Consider the following 20,361-nt stretch of genomic DNA (forward strand, 5'->3'; position numbering starts at 1 on the left):
CGAATTACAAAAAAGAGCATTGGTTTATTATGTTATTACTGCAAATCTGTCTTTAAATTGTTGTCACATCTTCCCATTACAATGATGGAACGCATTTCAATTTTATTCGTAATAAACATCCCGATATGGCAACATTGTTCAAATTCAATTACGAATGTCATAGCAAAGCAATGCCCAACTGACAATAATCAGAAAAGGAAAATTCGTTTTTGCAACATTCAAGCATCTCTTCCAATATCATCCATCCTCCAATTGGTTTTCTTATTTGATTATTGAACATTATTAAATAATTTTGTTAAAATAATACCAAGCCATAGCTTCAACTGTTGGCAATTAAAAACAAAATAAAAATCTGAATATTGGAAATTAAAGCGGTGAAAACAAATATAAATTACAGCAAAATCATTTGACAGACGGACAGACGTGGTAATAACAAAGAAAGAAGAAAGTGCTGTCTGCTGTTGTTTGTTTGGATATACACAAGTGTTTTTTTCCAATTTGAAGGCGGTGGAGCATTCCATACATACAGTTGAAAGCTAAATATAAACAAATAATTGTGTTGTGTTAAATGATTGCAAAATTAAACATTAATAACTCTCTTTCTCTCGACGGTATAGAGAGTAGATAATTTAACGGTTTGTTAGTAACAAATTTCCCAACAACAGTAACAACAAATTGAAAAGAGTACACATGTAATTAAAAGAAAATCGTGCCGTATTGTGTACTCTGCTGACAAACTTTATTGTTTTGTTTCTCTTTTGGGTGTTTTTGTTACATAAAAACAATAACAACAACAATTATTGTTAATACTGCCGCTCTTGCTACGGTGCTCTGGTGTGTTTTGTCAGTGGTTGCTGGTGTTCGGTTAATGTTTGTTGTTGCCTGCTCCATTTAGGTTTTGCCTAATACTGTTGGGGTTTGTTTTTGTTTGCCGTGCGAGTCTGTGAGTACGGGGGAGCAATCGTAGTGTAACATTGTGTGTGTGTGTGTGTGTGCGTGCGTATATGTTTTCGGAGTATACTCTTTTTTTTTTGGTTGTTGAACAAATAATTTATGTGGATGTCAACGTGACAGTATCCCGCCTTCATTGTCTGCTGACGGTACGTACGGCCGGTGGTTTTCGCTAAAACGTTTGTGTCTCTGACAAGAAGAAAGAAAATTTAAAGAATTAAATAAAAAAGAGAAGAAAGAAGTGAAAAAAAGAATTAATTCTATGTAAATATTCCAAAAAGAAAGTTGTGCTCTCTGATTCCAGGTACCGTCAGATTTGTGTGTGCGATAAAAATAAGAATAAATATTGCAATAATATTTAATTGTGCTAACAATGCAAATTGTTAATTTGCTAAAAATATAAGCAAAAAAGTATAGCAATAACAACAACAAAAAGTGCTACAAAATAAATTGTGTCTGTTCATCTTAATTTTTGCATTGCTGCCGCCGCCTACCCATCTTACCGGTATTTTTTCGGTAATTGCTTGTGTTTTATTTTGTTGCTGCTGCTGCGCTGCAACTGCCTTTGTTTGCCGTCACCGTTGTTGTTGTTATTATTTGGCGTAGACATTCGTTCGTCTGTGCTAAACTGTGTGGTTTGTTTGTATCTGCGCATGGTGCGTTTTGTCTCGACTGCCACTGTCATTGCCTTCATCATCAACAACAAACAGCTGAGAAAATCATAAAGAAGAAACACCTTCGATTTATTGACATTTCACGACGTTTTACGCCTGCGTTTGCAAAAAATTAAGCAACAACAATAATAAAAACACAAAATAATTAAACCAAAAAAGGGTACATTCAATAAATACCCCCTAGGCTTTTATAATGTATCGCATTGGACCCATAGGACGTAAATCCAATTTCCACAATCGTGAGAAATGTCTCATCGGCTTGGTATTGGCCACTTTGTGTTTTCTTTGTTTCGGTGGCATATTTCTGCTGCCCGACAATTTTGGTGGTGATCGCGTGCTGCGTGTCTACAAACAATTTCAAAAAGCCGGTCCTGAAATTTTCATACCGGCACCACCCTTGGCTAAACATGCCCCCAAAGACCAAGACCCACATTTTATGAATGACCGCCAAAAGCTACAGGCCAAAATCAAAGAGGAACTGGGCGAAATAATGGACAAGCCGCAATTACAAAAAGACAATGCAATGGATAATAGTGAAGATGCGGGTGATGATGGTTCACCCCAGCAATTTGATGATACAGCACCAGGTGCGGGAGGTGGTGGTGACGAACAGGGTGCTGCCCCTCCTGTCAATGGCCAGTCAAAGAAAAGTCGTAACAGTAACAATAACAACAATGACGACATTGCTGCCGTTTTAGACAATAACAACCTACCTTTGGGAAATGTTAATTTACAAATGCCATTGGGAGGTCATGCCGATAGCGATGCCAGTGTGGAGGAGAAACGTCAAAAAGTTAAAGAGGTAAGTAAAGGAAAAAATACGCGAAAACAGATGATGACTTATATAGTTCTGTTGTAGTTTTTTTTTTCAAAGGCAAACCTTGTAGAAGGTGTGTTTGTGTGGAAAATTTCTGTATAAAACTTGGTAAAGGGCGTTAGATGCTATTGCATATAATGTTGCTGTTTTTCAAATGAAAACGATTCGCTTATGCGAAATCCATGGGAATATATTTGTAACTCTATGATTTTCTATTCCAACAAATTGGATGGTTTTATAATAATTTTTACCTATCAATGAAATAGAATCTATAATCAGACCATCAGTCCGCCCATCCGATCGATATTTTCATACGTATATTTTTATAACCTAATAATTTTCCTATAGCAACAAATAACAGTTAATTAATTTTTATACCTTTTGAAAAACTAACAAGTGATGAGCTAACACATATACGGGTATATTAAAACATTGCGTGACTGAGGATAATATTCGGAGGAAAAAAGGGGTAGCAAATTATTATCGTTGGAAATATTGAAACGTTAATAGCAATTTAGAAAGAAAATAAAGTTTAATTATTAAATTTTTGCAGTCAACGGAAATTTTGTAGTGGATTTAAAAGAAACAAAATAAAGTTATATTGATTTTCACATAGAAACAAAATCCTAGAAATCGAACAACAAAAATTAAAAGAAGTCATATAGGGACAACCCCTACAAGGGACCGATATTTGGCTGCTACCATATACGACTACGAAATATCAAATTACAGAGAATTCAAATTACGAGCTCAATATTCCCAAATACCGAAAATTGCGGGTACACTTATATGGGGGCTACCCGAGAAAATTGACATATATTTATAATTTCTAGTGGAGGGACTTGCTAACTGGATCAAAAAAAAAAAAAAAAAAAAAAACTCGTGTGGATTGTTGGAAAGCATTTTTGAAAAACTGCAATCTCTGTGCTTCAAAACATATTTATATGACGAATCCGATCCTCGGTTCCTATACGTATGTTTTGAAGCACAGAGATGTTTGTTTTTCAAAAAGTCTTTTCAACTTAAGCCATCTGGTAATGCAATATTCAATGTATGGCGTTGAAAGAAATGGCCAACGTTCCGGATAGTTTTCATCTCTTTGTGAATACACAAAGTACAAACTTACAGACATACATATTGAAAAATTTGGCTTGGGCTTTCATCACATCGAAATGGTGGCGAACCTTTATATGGCGATTATTTGAAATGTCTATTTCTTGCGGACATCTTTTTATCCCTTAAATAACTCACATGACAAATTACAGACTCTTCGATTGAAAAATCTAAATACATAAAGTGTGGTACTGAACCTTTACGTAGATAAGATGAGGTTAGGTTAGGGATGTACGGTTGTTAATTACAACCTTTTATTCAGAGACAATTGCCCATTGTGATCATCCTTGATACCTCGAAAGAAAGAGGAAGAAATAGTAGGCGAGCCTAGAAGATGGTTATTTCAGCCATGCCAGATTTTTGACAAAACCTAGGATAGGATTGAGGTTTATTTTGGATATTCATATCTTTCAGACTGTTTGTGTCTTCTGCCATTCAGCAATAGACATATACAGAGGATATCTTCAATTGTTTCTAGCTACTCTTCGTCCTCACATAGACGACAGTAATGCTCTCCGTTGGAGTCCCATTTCGATGTGAGGGATCTAATCTTGCAGTAACCTGTTATCCACACAATGATTTTGATCTCTATCTTATTATGTGACTACAGGAAAAAATGTTTTCCGCCAGAGAATTCAGCCCAGATAGCTTTCGAGATTCTGCAAAGAGGTTCTCTTGACCATCTGTTGGGCCAATGGGTGGTTGCATAGATCTTTCAATCGGAAGATTGGACGACTGTGAACCGCCTCGAGCAAGCTCGTCGGCTATCTCATTCCTTTCTATGTTGCCAACATAAATTAACTATCCGTCGTATATCATGCAGAGCAGCCTTGCAATCATGAACTGCTTTTGAGTTCATAGTGCACGACTTAAAAGCCTAGAGGGCCGTCTGACTATCGATATATATATAAACGCCTGCACCAGTGACTTCCTCCATATGTGACCTCTCTGTGAAAAATGACAGACCTGGCAGAGGTAAGGATCCACTAGTCCAGGATTCCCTACTAGGAAAATCTACTCTGTTGTCGTTAAAATTTCTATGATAGGGAAAATAATCACTAATGTAAGTAATTCTACTTTTTGAGGATACTAGCGTGACCATAGTTTAGGGTCTTCCAGGCATCCGTTTCTCGGAGCACATCTTGTAGCATGGTATTTAATCAGAGTGTCCCGTGATTGGAGATTCAAGATCGCATTCAAGGCTTCCTGTGATGTGCTTCTTATCGATCCGGTTGTCGGAATCGAAGCCAATCGCTGTATTGAGTTCATTTTAGTGAGCGGCATCTTTTTGTTGACCCCCTGCCGAACCTTTACTTAGGGCTTATGCTAAAATGTGAAGCGCCATTGAAAATTATCTTCGAAAATCTCGAAACCAAAAAAAAAAAAATAATTAAAAAACGGGGCTTTTAAATGGAAGCTATGCAAAAACATGGATATACATTGCACATTTTCTGCAAATAAGTTACCCATCCAGAATTCCGGAAGCAAAATTTCATTAAGAACATTACATTAAGGTTAGGGAACTGCTTTAATGGGCCTTTGTAAAAACATGAACATTTTCTTCATTGTCAATTCCAATCCCGGTTAGTGGTTTTAATAATTAAATATTCGGGTATAGGCGTTTTTAATAATATACCAATTCAAATATTCAGCTATGGATTTATTGTAATCCTTGGAATCAAAAACAATAGACTCATTGAACGGATGATTTAGGCCACTTTTTTCTGAAGCAGGTCAAATATTAAAAAATATTCCAAAAAATGTTCTACCTAAAATGTTACTCTCAGAACATACAAATCTTAAATATTAAAATCAACATCAAAGCTGGGAAATCTTTCAAAAGTACCGATACATGTGTTTTCTACTTGTAGGCCCTCCATCATTTCATAATCAATTGTGTTTTGTTCGCCGGTATTTTTGTTTTGGGGTGTTCCACAGTGTTATCTACATTTGTTTTGTCAATGAAGGTACATAAAAAATGCATTTCATCAAAAAAACATCTGATTGACAACAAGTTCCTAATGTAATTTCCCAATTAGAATTCTCCTCCCTGGAAACTAAAATAAAACAAACACACAATCACAAATTTGAAATTATTAGCATTTCATGAACGTTGATGTTGTTGTTTAATAATCATGTTTCTTTTTTGTTTCATTCAACGTCATCACAATAGTTAACGTCACCAGCGTGTGTGTGTATGTTTCTTTCTATATAGAATTCCAAATCACAGCTTATAAAAATTTGAGTGACTGGCGTTAACGTCTAATGATGTGATTTTTTGTTTGTTTTTTAGTTATATTCTTCATTCTCACATTTCAGTTGGCAAAACTGGGTCAATCTGTTTCTGAATACCGCAGAATTATCACAACAACAAACAAATGTTAAATAGCTTTAACATCTCAACGAAATCTAACGAATAAAATCTCAATATGTATATTCGCTTCGCACGCTGTTATAATTAAAAAAATGTTTAAATATTTTTGAAACCACAAACCTCATTTGTTTAGTGGTGCAATTTAAATTTGATTTTTTGTTTGCTTTTGATGAATATGTTTATAAACTTGATAAGGTGTTAGATGGTGTCGTCGTTTTGAGGTTAGAATACAGGCGTTTTTTTTTTTGTTAGTTGACATTTGGTGTAGCTGTTGAACTTGTTACTTATAAGCCGGCGGTTTAACTTTTTTACAATTTTAGTGCGTTCAAAACGAGATGTAGTTGTCGTATTGAACGCACTAAAATTTTTAGAAATTTAGCCATGCCCATCTGTTTGTGTCTGTTGAAATCACGATAAAAATAACAATATTTAAAATCGATTAAAAAAACGTTGCACGTAAATTAATATTACATATTGGATAGCAAATGCAATATATCGGACCATGGTGGCTTTGAGACGTCAACGTCCACCACTAAAAATTATAGCCTTAAAAGTCAAACATTGCTATCAGTCATGTTGGAATTGTATCTGAATTCCAACCAGACAGATAGCAATGATAATTATCAGGTTATGCCTAGGGGTGCAGAATGTCAAAAAAACCAGCCAGTTGAATAAGTTCTGAGATAGAGAGCTCTAAAAAAAGGGCCAAATGTGCTCCATTTTCTTTATTTATTTATTGTAAACAATTATGGCTTATGAGGGTATATGTATTTTCATACGGTAAAAATGTGCCTCATCGAGTTATTGGTTTTAGACCACATGTTTCGTTTCAGACAATTTGGAGTCGATTTACAAATGTCCGTCCGCCTGTCTGTCTGGCCGGCTGTTGTACATGATAACTCTCGAAGGGATTCACTGATTTCATTCAAACTTTGAACATCGTAATATTTCTAACAGACTTAGTTCAAGTTCGAAGATGGGGAATATCGGTCCACTCCTTCTGGTACCTCCCCCACAAAATGGTCAAAATTGTGCTAAAAATGAATTTTATACCATGCGAGCGGACTATCCCATTTTAACCAAACTTTGTACAACCTATTATATTTACCAAGCCTAGATCAAGTTCAAAGACGGGACCAATCGGTCCACATCTTCTGCTACATCCTCCACAAATTGTCCAAAATTTTCAATCCAATATCACACGAGTGAAATGTCACAAGCTATTATCATTACTAAGCCTCCTCCTCCAAAACTGGTAAAAAATTTAAATATTTATTTATCTAATATCAGGCGAATGGAATGTCCGATTGGAACCAAACTAATATCTTTACCCAAGATGAGATCCCTTGGTCCACTTATTCTGGTGTCTCCCCCACAAATGGTCAAAATGTTCAATATTAATACATCTTATATTTGGCGTTTGTATTATCTTTACAAAGCCTATATCAAGTCCTCCTAGAGAATCAGATTTGAAGCATGATATGCACATCGTAATATTTTCACCACTTCATTTATAGAGCAACTTATAATCTTAACCCCTTGTCACAAATTTAAACATAATTTTAAATTTAATGCAAATAATGTTCCAAAGTTCACCAAATACTGAACGAGTGCCCATTGCACCAAATTGAATGCAGAATAATGAGCTCCAATTTTTCTATATTACATTTAGATATAATTTCCATACAATTTCGATCGTTCGTTTCATGCAAAATTGCTATTGCTATTGTTGTGAACATAAGTGTTTTGATTTTGTTCTTCAATGTAGTAACACATTGTTTTGGCATTCAAAAATAGAGATTGTTTCCTACAATTCTTATCAGTTAATTCCATTCTTATTTTAGTATATACTATTTCCTGCATAGAAATTTCAAATGCTTTTTTTTATTCTTTAAATATTTTTTATACTTAATCAAACAGAAGGAAACTGCCATAAATTCCACAACAAATTTGACTGGCTAATTTTTTTTTGAAGAAGCTGTCTGGTTGGTTATGGCACCCTGAGAAACGTTTTTAAGTATCATCTCTCACAGGGCATATATTAGTCATATGTAAACTAAACTAATTGTGATGCAGGCAGGTCAAGTTCGAAGATGGGCAATATCGGTCGACGTTTAGTCATAGCTCTCAGGGTACCCCCCAATATTCGTAATGTTGTGGTTCTTGAGGGTGTTTTTTTATCTGAATTCGCTGAAAGTTAGTACATTGGGCTCTTATTGGGTACCAAATTTCCCCACTAAAACTTATAAATATAGGTTCACTTTTTCTGGTAGCCCCCACGTAACGGTACTACCAATTTTTCGTTATTTTTGGGTTTTTTCGTATTTTTCGACCGAATTGGCTGTAATTTAGTACTTTGAGTCGCAAATCTCTCCACTAAAAATTATAGATATAGGTTCATCTTTTCGGGCAGCCCCCATATTACATTACCCCCAATTTACGGTATTTTGGGGTTCTTGAGCGCGTTTTTTCAACCGAATCCTTTTTTTGTAGTCGTATATGGTAACAAATCTCCCTCCTAAATATTATTAATATTCGCCACCTTTTAGGGATATTCCCCATATAACCCCCTTTTTATATTAAAATAGTTATCTGATTTATTCTGCGTTATGGATTTGGTTCTAAGACTATGTTGTAATCATTGTACCTGCGGAGAATATCAAGATAAAGGTAAGGTTCAAGAATGAACTATATCGGTCCGCAGTTAGGTCTAGCCCCCCATATAATGATACCTAACGATTTTCGGCATTTTTAATATTTAGCGTACAGATATTGTGATGCAAAAATGTTACTTCCGAAATTGAGCTATATGAGTCCTCAATTAGGCATAGCACCTCATATAATGATAACTTTCCTATACAATTTTTTTTGCAATGTCAATTTTCATATTCAACCAGCACATTCTCATAAACTGTGCCCTCTAAATTTCATTATTTTGAGGATGTTCCACCTTATCATGCGTCGCCAATAATATCGGTCCACTTTTTGGTGTTTTTAGGAAAATCGCCATTCAAAATTGCTGACATTTGTATTTGGTGTAAATTATGGTTTACACAAATCCGTTAGTAGAAATGTCGGCATAGGTCCACTTTTTGGTATGTTCCCTATATTTTCATTTCAAGTACACGACAGTATACATTATTTATTAAGCTGGCTTGTTACAGAGCGGTTGTTCCATAGGCCGAGCTTAAAAATGATTTCCAAGCGCGTCGATCTCCGAGATGTTCTTTTCTACTTGGTCTTTCCATCTGATTCGTGGCCTTCCCCTTCTACGGGAACCATCAGTAGGCTCGCTTTTATATGCCTTTTGAGCTGGGGCATTCTCATTCATTCGCACAACATGGCCTAGTCACCGTTGTCGCTGCAGCTCAATACGACTGACAATGTCGATGTCCGCGTATATATTGTAAAGCTCGTGTTTCATTCCTCGCCGATATTCACCGTCGGATCGGCCCGTAGATCTTATGAAGCATTTTTCTTTCAAACACCCCAAGAGCTGCTTCATCTGCTTGGGCAAGTATCCATACTTCAGATCCATATAACAGCACGAGTGGCCTTATTTCTACCTTGCTTACTTAGACCATAGTAGCAGTCTACCTATACATGTTTATTATTCTGACTTTTTTTATAACATTTTTAATATGCTGAGGTCTACGGAATTACTGTCATTAAATTTATATTTTCTTTAAATTGTGACACCTTGTAGACAGCTATGTTTTACCATCACTCAAAATTGCACTCAAAATTTTCTGAAACGGTTAGATAACCATTGTGTCCAATTTAGTCTCCAAAGTCATCATTGGTGTTGTCCGCATTTTCCCACATATACCTAGGCAGTATTGTTGTCTATAACACTACGGCTCTTCTGTTGAAAGATCAGCATCTGTTGGTTTTTTTTTCGACCCGCTGTAGTTGGTCCTTCCATTTAAGTTCCCCATCCGCGAAATTTAGAAGATGGGTTCTTCATATTGTACTATTTATACCCTTCACCACATTGTGGTACAAGGTATTATGTATTTCTGCATATGTTTGTAACAGGCAAAAGGAAACGAGATAGACCTTACCATTTGAGAATATGCATATAATCACTTTCTAAGTCCATTTATGCATCTCCGTCCGTCGGTCTGCCCATCTGTATGTCAATGTTAAATTGTAAACAAAGTACTGGTCGCATTTATGAGCTCACATATTTGGCCCAAGGACGAACCCTATTGAAATTGGGACAAATCGGTTCTGATTTAGATATAGCTCCCATATATAGTTTCATGCGATTTTAAGTCAATGGTGCACCAAAGAAAATTTCGCTGAAATTGGTTCTGATTTATATATAGCTCCATATATATTTTCGTTCGTTTCAAAATCCATAATGAACCAAAGACCCCAAATATGGGCGATAAGCACAAAATTTTGAACATCATACTGAAGTTTGTTTGGCCTAACCTTGAAATCGATTCAGATTTAAATGACGCATCAAGCACCCAAAAATATGGCCGATATGCACAACACATCTGAAGTTAGTATAAACTTAATCGTTGAAATCGGTCCGGATTTGGATATAGCTTCGATATATACTTTCTCCCGATTTCATGTAAATTGCACACCAAACTCCTAATGTTTTGTCAGATTGCTTTTTGTATAAATGCAGACATAGCATATATATATATATATATATATATAATCTTTTTTTTGTTTTTTTGGTAGAGAAGACATATTTTCAACTTGTCTGGATTCATGTTTAAGCGCTCTAGGCCTCGGTCGATGTTTAACGCTGTTTCAGCTTTTTTGCATAATACGTAAGATTTCTTTCGAAAGTCCTGGGGAAGTACTTTCAGAATATATATCCATAATTTTCAAAAAGAATTTCTGATTCTTTTTCTTTCCGATTTTCTGTGAGAGGCAAATTTTAAAAATTACCGCCATATTCAAAGACAATTTATCTTCACGTACATGTTATAAAAACATAAATTCTTTTCAATGCCTTATATTATTATAAAATTACATTCGATATACAACTTCAAAGAATTAATAAATGCATTTGTAGATTATATATAATATCGGTAAATCTCATATAACTAATTACTATATGACTATCTGATATCACGACTAACAACAAATATTAGCTTTTTATTGTAAATATTTACTTCATGGGGTGACATTTTATAGTTCTCATCACACATCATTTATAATTGTGTTCATTGCACTTAACGATCGATTTAATTGTCATAAAACTGTCTGTCTCTCCCCCGTCTCGATAATTATACCTGTCAAATCATTTTTAAAAACAAATATACCACACGTATAATAGGACTATGATGGTATAACCATTGCAGCAAACACTTTAACTGCCAACAACAATGATTTACCAACTAAAACTGTAATTGCCAACAGAGAAAATAAAATTCTCATTTTTAAATGGGTGGTGTATAGAGCGGAGGGTGTTGAGGGGGTAGCCACCCAGGCAGGCATTGAATCGTATCAAATGACTTTGACAATCATCAAGTAGTTTTACAATAATCTGTTTTTTTGTTTTGCTTTGCTTTGCACTCTAATCTATTATGCTAATTTGAATGGAAAATGCATTTCATGAAAAAAAATAAAAATAAAAAATCAGTACATTGACCATTTCTAAATGCATTGCTACCCATAACTTCGCTTCCCCGCAGTCCCTCACCAAACTGAACCTCTACACTTTGTTGTGAATGCATGAATGAAATGAAACTGTTTTTTTTTTTTACAAAAACTCGCATTCGAGCGTTACATTTTATACGTCCCCCGATCATAGCGTGCCCGACTGACTGCCTGCTTGCTTGCGTTATGGCGATTAGTCCATAATTATTCTTATTTTTAACTAGTTTCATGGTTTTTGTTTTTATTTGTATTTATTCTTTATGTTCTCTCTATTCGTGAAATGATTTGTGTTGTGCAGTGACTATCTGCGAAAGAACAACGGATTTGTTAATTTGTTTTCTTATAAAAACAATTTCCCTGGTTTATGTTTGTTTAGGTGCTAACTTTGTTACACTCAAGGAAAACAATTAGGTCATAAATGAAAAATTAGGTCGGAAAGACATGTTATGACCATGGGATAAGTCACCGAGCTACGGAGATCTATGGAATTACTGTCTGGTGTGGAGGTGGATCAATTTATTTTTATTAATTTTATATTTTTTCAAAACTGTGATGCAGGGTGCGAAGAGTGATTAAAATACGCTCTTTCTCACGAATGCTCACAGGCGAGAATTCGAATGGTTTAAATTTGTCGCGAATTATAAAGTTACAATGAAATAAGAAGCATTTGAAATGTCTCGCGAATGTTCGCATTGTACGAAAAATTCACGAGCATTTGTTGCTGAAAAACATTCTTTTGAAAAACTCAAAAAACAAATGTTTGCGAATGCTCGCGAGCACTGTTAAGAGAATGTCAGAAAGAATTTCAACCACCAAACGAAACAAACGATCGTTGTTTTGTGCTCTCACTCTTTTGTTATTTGTTTGCGAACATGCTTTGCCGAATGCTCGTTATTGTCTGGTGTGGAGGTGGAGCAATTTCTTTTTATTAATTTTATATTTTTTCAAAACTTTGATGCAGAGTGCGAAGAATGATTAAAATACGCTTTTTCTTTCGAATGCTGAAGGGTGAGAATTCGAATGGTTTAAATTTATCTCGAATGATAAAGATACAATGAATGAACAAGCATTTGCAATCTCTCGCGAATGTTCGCATTGTACGAAAAATTCACGAGCATTTGTTGCTGAAGAACATTCTTTTGAAAAACCCAAAAAAATTGTTTACGAATGCTCGCGAGCACTGTTAAGAGAATGTCAGAAAGAATTTCAACCACCAAACGAAACGAACGATCGTTGTTTTGTGCTCTCACTCGTTTGTTATGTTTGTGCGAACATTCTTTGGGGATTGCTCGTTTGATAAGGAATTTATCGCCATAAATTCATTTGTAAAATGAACACAAAACGAAAAGAGCGTATTTTGAATCATTCGCGAGCGAATTTTGCACACCCTGTAAAAATATTACGAAGTAAATCTATAAATGGACCAAATCGGGTATCAATTTAGAATTTTTCTATTTTGACCCTTTGTGAGGACTTCATCATTCATCGATGAGATTCCGAATCATTTTTACGGATTTCAGCAACCCGTTATGGAAAATTCGCAATTGTTGACTATTGCCCGCAAGTACAATAACCCTCATCTAAAAGTCCCGTAGCACCAATGTAAAAGATTTGCCATATTGTACTTATGCTCATGGTTCTGACGCATTCCGAATTCTAGAAGGGTAAACACATTTATGCAGAAAATGTTCAATATAGGGATACGTAGTCGAGCGCAAAAGTCGACTTTTAGAGTTTTCAATTTTTGCCTCTGATCAAAACGTCGATTTTTAGACTTTTCGATTTTTGCCTTTGACTAAAAAGTCGACTTTTCGATCTTTCGATTTTGTCAGTACTGTTCAAAATCGATTTTCGACTTTTACTGACTTCTGCAAAATCGACTAAAAATTTGATTTTTTTTACTGAATTATTTGGTATGTTCCCGTACTGCAAGAATCTACTCAATTTTACTATTTTCTTCGATATCGTAAAGGAAAAAAGTGTTATCGGAGTAAAAAATAGTAGATTCTTGCAGTCCGGGAACAGACCAATTGTTAACAGATAATGTAAAGTTCCGGAAATTGCAATTTTTGGACAATTTGAGCTTTGTGATAAAAAACCATGTATTTATGAAAAAAATCGAAAGTCGACTTTACGATTTCCTCATAGATCAAAAGTCGACTTCGACTTTTAGACTTTTCAATACAAAAGTCGATTAATCGATTAGTCGAAAGTCGATTTACTTATCCCTAGTTCAATATCTATTCTAATAAAAGAGTAAATTGATTAACTTACTAACTTTAGGATTCATCAACGCCCAGACGAAACGGATGAAGCTAAAATCTTAAAATTGAATTGGGTGAGGGCCACTTTTAATCTGAGAGTGTCAGATAAGGCTGGGTTTTTAGAAATACGAAAAGTGCTAACATGTACTAAATATGGTACCATTTGTTTTTTGCGAATACCGGTAGTTAAAGCTAGAACTTTAGAAGTTGGAATGAATGAGGGTCACTGATGGAATGTAGAATAGATGTACCAAAATGATTTTTTTTTGGAAGTATCCGAAAAGTACTAAAATGCACTAAATTTAGTACAATATAGTAGCATGTGAATGGATATAGCTAAAAATTTTAAATTTGGAATGCGAATCAAGGTAGAGAAGTGGGATCGATATTAAAATGTGGTTTTGGAAGTACTAAATGGTACAACATTTTAGTACACTTTGAATTTGGAGCTGGAATCGTGAAATTTAAAAAAAAAATATTACCGTCGGAGTGAAGTGAAGGAGAGAGAAGTACGAAAATTACTAAATGGTACTAAATTTGGTACAGTTTGGATTTGGATGAACCGATCGAGCTGGAACACTGAGATTTTGAAAAAAAAGATCACTGTTTTTATGTATGATTGGGGTACGTAGAAACTTTTGGAATTTTCTACTAAGCTGTACTAAATTGTACTACATTTGGTACAATTTGGATTTAGAGTGAACCGAGAGAGCTGTGGAATTCTGAAATTTGGGAATAAGATTACAACTGCACTGTTGTAGAATTGAGGTATGTTGGTAGTTTGGAAAATTCGTATTTATGTGTACTAAATTTGGTACAGTTTGAATTTTGGGCTGAACCCATAGATCTGGAATTCTGAAATTTGGAGTTAGGATTACTTTTGGGGAAACTTGTAATAATGTATACTAAAAGGTACAATTTGGATTTAGGTGATAAATAGATAGAGCCGCAACACTAAACTTTGGAAATAACATTATCCTTAGAGTGGAAGATTGGAGGTATGGGTATATTTTCGGAATTTGTATTTATAGCTACTTAATTTGACAAAATTTGGTCTTAGAGCTGAAATAGTAAAAATATTGAAATTATGATTACTGTTGGAGTGTAGAATTTAGGTATGTAGGTAGTTTTGAAAATTTGTACTAAATGGTAATAAATTTGGAACAATTTGAATGTTAGTAGAAGCGAGATTACTTTTGACGTGAATAATTGAGGTATGTAAATAGTTTTGGAAATTCATACTTTTGTGTACTAGATGGTACTAAATTTTGTACAATATGGATTTAGTGTAAACTGATAGGACTGGAATCCTGATATTGGGAAACAAGAGTTCTACTGGATGTTATGATGTGAGTTTGTAATAGAAATCTGTACTTATGTGTAGTAGATTGTACTAAATTCGATACAATCTGGATTTAGGTGAGACGATAGAACTGAAATCCTTAAAATTACTGTTAGATTGTAGAATTGTGGTATGTGTGCAGTTTTGGAACTTATGTGTAGTAAATTTGGTACCATTTGAATTTTTGTTGAACCGATAGAGCTATAATCCTAAAATTTTATGTTAGTATCACTTTGGGGTCTTGGATTGGGTTATGTAGGATGTTTTGAAAATGTCTGCTAAGGTGTACTAAATGGCACTAAATTTGGTACCATTTTGGATTTAGAGTGAACCGATGGATCTGGAATTCTGAAATTGGGTAATAAGATTTGCATTGGATTGCATGATGTGGGTAGTAATGGAAATTCGAGCTTATGTGTGCTAAATGGTACTAAATTTGATATAATTAGGATTTAGGTGAAACGATAGATCTAGAATTCTGATATTTGAAATTAAGATTTGGGTATGTGGGAGGTTTTGGAAATTAGTGAAAAATGTATAATAATTTGGTTGAACCTATATTTAAAATTTTATTTTTTTGGAAATAAGTATTACACGTGTACAAAGCGGGGTAATACATGATACCAAATTTAGTATAGAGCTAGATTTCTGTTGCGGTCGGAATTGGTGTGTATTGTTGAGATACGGATGTAGTTTTGGAAATACGTAAGAGAACATGGGTACTTAATGGTACTAAAATTTTAATTATGTTCGGCGTTGGGTTTTATATAATTCCCATATTCGCTATCAAATTCGCGGGTATATGCTAGTAGGTTTTTTAAAAATAAGTTGCAATAAATGATACCAAAATTAGAGCTTGATTTCAGTTGCGGTCAGGATTGGTGTGTAGTGTTGAGATATGGAGGGAGTTTTGGAAATACGCACCATAAGAGAACATGGGTACCAAATGGTACTAACATTTTAATTATAGTCGGTATTTGGTTTTAAATAATTCCCAAATTCTCTACCAAATTCGCGGGTGTATACTAGTAGGTCTGGTAGGTCAACTGAAGTAATTGTTCTTAATGGATACACAAATTCTTCGCAAAACGTTTTTCCTCAAATAAAAAGTTGTTAATTAATTTTTTTTCAATACTCACTGACCCAAGCTGTTAATTTTTTTCGAGTGTATAATACCGTTTGTTGTCATAGATTTTTTTGCTTTATTGCTTCTAATTATTGTGACGTGTTTTTTGTTGTTACTGCCGGAAATAATTTATTATGCAATTGACTTACAGCGTGAAAGTGACTGAACCTTTCTGTAATAATGGGGAAAGTCTATAATTATTGTCTTTCTAAATATTCTATTAGAATATTGAGCATTAGTGTCAAATACAAAATTAGGAAGTTATCAAAGGTTAATGGTACGGTTCATAATAATAATGGCATCAAATACGCACAAGGACTCGATGTAGAAGGAGTATAAGGTTTAAAAAATTATTCCTCATTCGATTTGACTGAAGACGTGTCATCTCAAATATGTATAACATGCTTTAGCCGCAAACAAATTTATGAAGTTTTTTCTTTTAGAGTTATTAGCAAAAACATTCTTCACGCCATAATTCAAGCACTTGGCCTAAAGCGAATTAGTATTGCTGAATTCTCTATATATTCGCCTAGAGCTTTCATTCCCATAGTGAATTTTTTCAAATCTTGTTGCAAAGTTCTATAATATATGTGAGAATGATTCAAGAAGACTAGTACTCGTAGAAATGGGGAAAATTCTGTCTTAAGATTCTGAAGAAATTAAGTGAATACTTGGAATCTTATACTATTTTCTTTGACCCTTTAAATACCTCAAGTAGAAGCTTTTTAACGGGGTAGAATTATCTTTTAATTTAGGTATTTCAACATCAATTTTAGATATTTAACATTAGCACTCTGCAAATGAAAATTGTATTATTTTGTTACAAACACAAACAGCTCCATGTCGACCTCCAAGACAAATATGCATCTTAAATTAATTATATTTAAATAAAAAGTAAACATTTAAATACAAAAAGACAGCAACCTATAAAAATCTTGTCGCATTCGAGAACATATTTTCAACGTCACATTTATTGGGACATTTGCATTCAGTCAAATGTAAAGCCATTAAATATAATTGTCATCATCACTCGCCATCATGCTCTGAATGACAAACCGGAGAGAAATAATATAAGCCGCAGATGCCTGGAACTAATTAATGTTTAATTAAATTTCATTGTCACCAGAAACCCGAACAGAGAGAACTAAAGATGTGGCAGAAGACGAAAAGATAAGTGCATGACTGCAACGGTTTATGGGTTGGCTGGTTGTGTGTAACCTTCCAATCAACATATTGCCACCATACGTACAACAATACTATGCTGCAGTTTTTTTTGTTGTTCTCCTTGACACACACAGATGTTGAAATGTGATTAAGCTCCATAAAAGTTTGAGTCGAAAAAGTAGAGATGCCACACTCAGTGGAAGTTGTATGAAATTGGAAATTTATCGAATGCCAAAATAAATTTATTTATTAGGATCGTTAGGGGTACTTCTGTTAAACCTCTGAAAAAATCAAATATCACACTACAAACCGATATTTTAATAACCAACCTCGGCTTCCAAATCAACACATTATGACAGGACAGGATATAGCGCCACCCAGAGGCAAGTGACATTATTAAACAAGCAAGGGCCAAAACCACTAAATAACTCAAGCCTACGTTATTACTAGACAACGATAGATGTCAGCCCCATAATCTAGGACAGGCTACAGCTGACCATTTACTTAGCTGGAATAAAAAAGTAAAGAAATGATTAATGAAACGAACACAATGAATAATCGATTAAGATTGTGATGACGTGTGGAAGGCCTATGTATGCCCCCAAAAGGAGTAAAATGAAAGTGAAGGAGTAGCTACCATACCAGAACCCAACTACATACATTTATCAATGTTTGTTTCCTACACTTTATATGTTGAATAGTGTTGCCAATTCTTTAACTATGCCCCTTCTAGGGATATAACGGGAATAATAATTACCTACATTCTTATCAACACTGTAGTAGCATCATTTTGCATTTCTCTTGATTCCCTCTCCCACCCCCCCAAATCTTATCCAGAAATCACATAAATTGCCAACACGAAGCATTCATTTAATTTAGTCATTCTCATTTCATTGATTCTCGATTGTGCAAGCGCACAATCGTAATGGCAAACATTCACATTCTATGCCGTCAGACATTCATTAAATTGTTGTTCCGCCTGCATTTACTCACTTACTCACCAGTGGCAGTTGCTATTGTCGGTCTGGCGTTGATTATTGCATTAATTTGCTGCGGCATTTATACGCACACATCATTCCAGTGCAGGTCTGGATGGAAACTAGGTTATACCGACACCGACAGACAGGCATACGTTCAATGGGCGACAAAGGAACTCGGTCTTGCTGTAATTAAAATAGATAATTGCCATATATTCACAATTAAAATTGTGAGAAAATCCAGTGTCAAATTGGGTTGAGAAAATATATTGATAAGCAATAATTGTTAAACGTTTTCATGGGAATGGGAAAATGCTGTGCTTGAAAAATCGGAAAAAGTAAAGGTAATCTAAGAACAAAATTATTCAAAATTATGCGGAAGAGCCTCACTTTGAATCGAGAGTATTTCATTATAAGGAACACGGATATTGTTATAATTTGCAATGCAAAAACGGTTATGTATTTTTATGATTGTCGGAAAAAAACTCTGATACATTTGGGTCTGTTATGGTAGCTACTCCTTTCCATTGAAATTTAATTTTGTATTGATGTGGGCTTTTCCTTTGACTACCTGATCTCGATTTTTTGAAGGAATTATGAATAAGAATTAATATTTAAACATTCTAAAAAATATTTGAAAGGTTTTGCTTGAAAATTTGGATTGGGGACAACATGTCAATTTAATCAACATAATAACCCCAAGCAGAGATGACACACTTAATGAAAATGGTATGAAATTGGAAATTTATCGAATTCCCATAGGATCCTGTGTGTTCCAGGATAATTTTATTTATCAGTACCTTTAGACATATTTAAATCTTAATCCCGCATTGTATTCACACATTATGTCAGATCCTTCTAAGTACTAATATAAAATGTCGTTATGTTCAGTCGGGTTCAAATAATAGTTAAAAGCACAGGAGATGGAGCCACCCAGAGAAAAATGACTTCATTAAACAAGCAAGGACCCCAACCACTGAACAATTTAAACCGACGTTTTTGCTAGACAACGATAGATGGCAGCCACATAATCGAGGATAGGCTACAGCAGACCAATCGCCTACTTAGCTGGAATAACAAAAGAAATGATCAATGTAACTAACAGAAGGAAAAATCGAGTAAGATTGTTATAACGTGTTGAAGACCTATGCTCCCAAGAGGAGATTTTATGATTGTCAAAGAAACAAATAAAATCTGATGCATTGGGTTCTACTATTGTAATCAATTTGTACTGATGTGTGCTTTTCCTTTGACAAAAAAACACCTTTATTGAAGGAATTATGGACAAGAATTATTATTTAAACATTCTAAAAGATAAAACATTTAATTTTAATCAAAATTAAGTCGCAGCTCGTTCGAGAATGGATGCTTTATAATTGGCCAAAAGTGATTTAAAAATCTCCTCAGTTTCCGGATATGAATCCTATAAAGAACTTATGGAGTATTTTGCAGACAAATATTAGAAGCCATAACATCTCAAGCATCCCAAGTCTGAAAAATGCTTTACAAGTAGAATGGGGGAAAAATTCGGACATCTTACAAGGAAAACTTGTTAAAATCAATGTCATGTTTGGAAGCTGTAAAATATGAACCATCCACAAAATTCGTTTAGTAAAAAATCGTTTATCTAGGATACTTTTCTCTGTGAGGTTGCAATTGTTTTGGTTTAGCAATTCTTATATTTCATTTTGAATTCACATAAATATTGTCTATTTTATTGCATCAATTTTAAGTCAAGTTGTTCGAAAATCGCAGAAGAATACTTAATGCATGCCTTTTTGAAATTATTATTGTTATAAAACCCATGTAGATCCATTTAAATGTGATTACTGTATATCTAAATAATTTGGAAAATAGATATGCGAATTTTATAACACAATGCAGAGGTCAATCGAGTGAGTGAAGATAGGGTGGTTGTTAGCAAAAGAAAC

The 20,361-nt window shown here is 34.5% G+C and overlaps 1 protein-coding gene across 1 annotated transcript; it reads left to right on the forward strand.

The window, feature by feature from the left end:
• Window positions 1-1,802: 1,802 nt before the first annotated feature.
• Window positions 1,803-2,484, forward strand: LOC133321248 (mannosyl-oligosaccharide alpha-1,2-mannosidase IA-like). The gene has a single exon (XM_061530336.1). The coding sequence runs from the start codon at window positions 1,819-1,821 to the stop codon at window positions 2,482-2,484; it is 666 nt and encodes a 221-aa protein (XP_061386320.1). The 5' UTR covers window positions 1,803-1,818.
• The last annotated feature ends 17,877 nt before the right edge of the window (window positions 2,485-20,361 follow it).

The sequence above is a fragment of the Musca vetustissima genome, unplaced genomic scaffold (genome assembly GCF_032173495.1).
Source record: "Musca vetustissima isolate MV318-11 ecotype Yass unplaced genomic scaffold, APGP_CSIRO_Mvet_v1 utg8489, whole genome shotgun sequence".
NCBI classification, from domain to species: Eukaryota; Metazoa; Arthropoda; class Insecta; order Diptera; family Muscidae; genus Musca; species Musca vetustissima.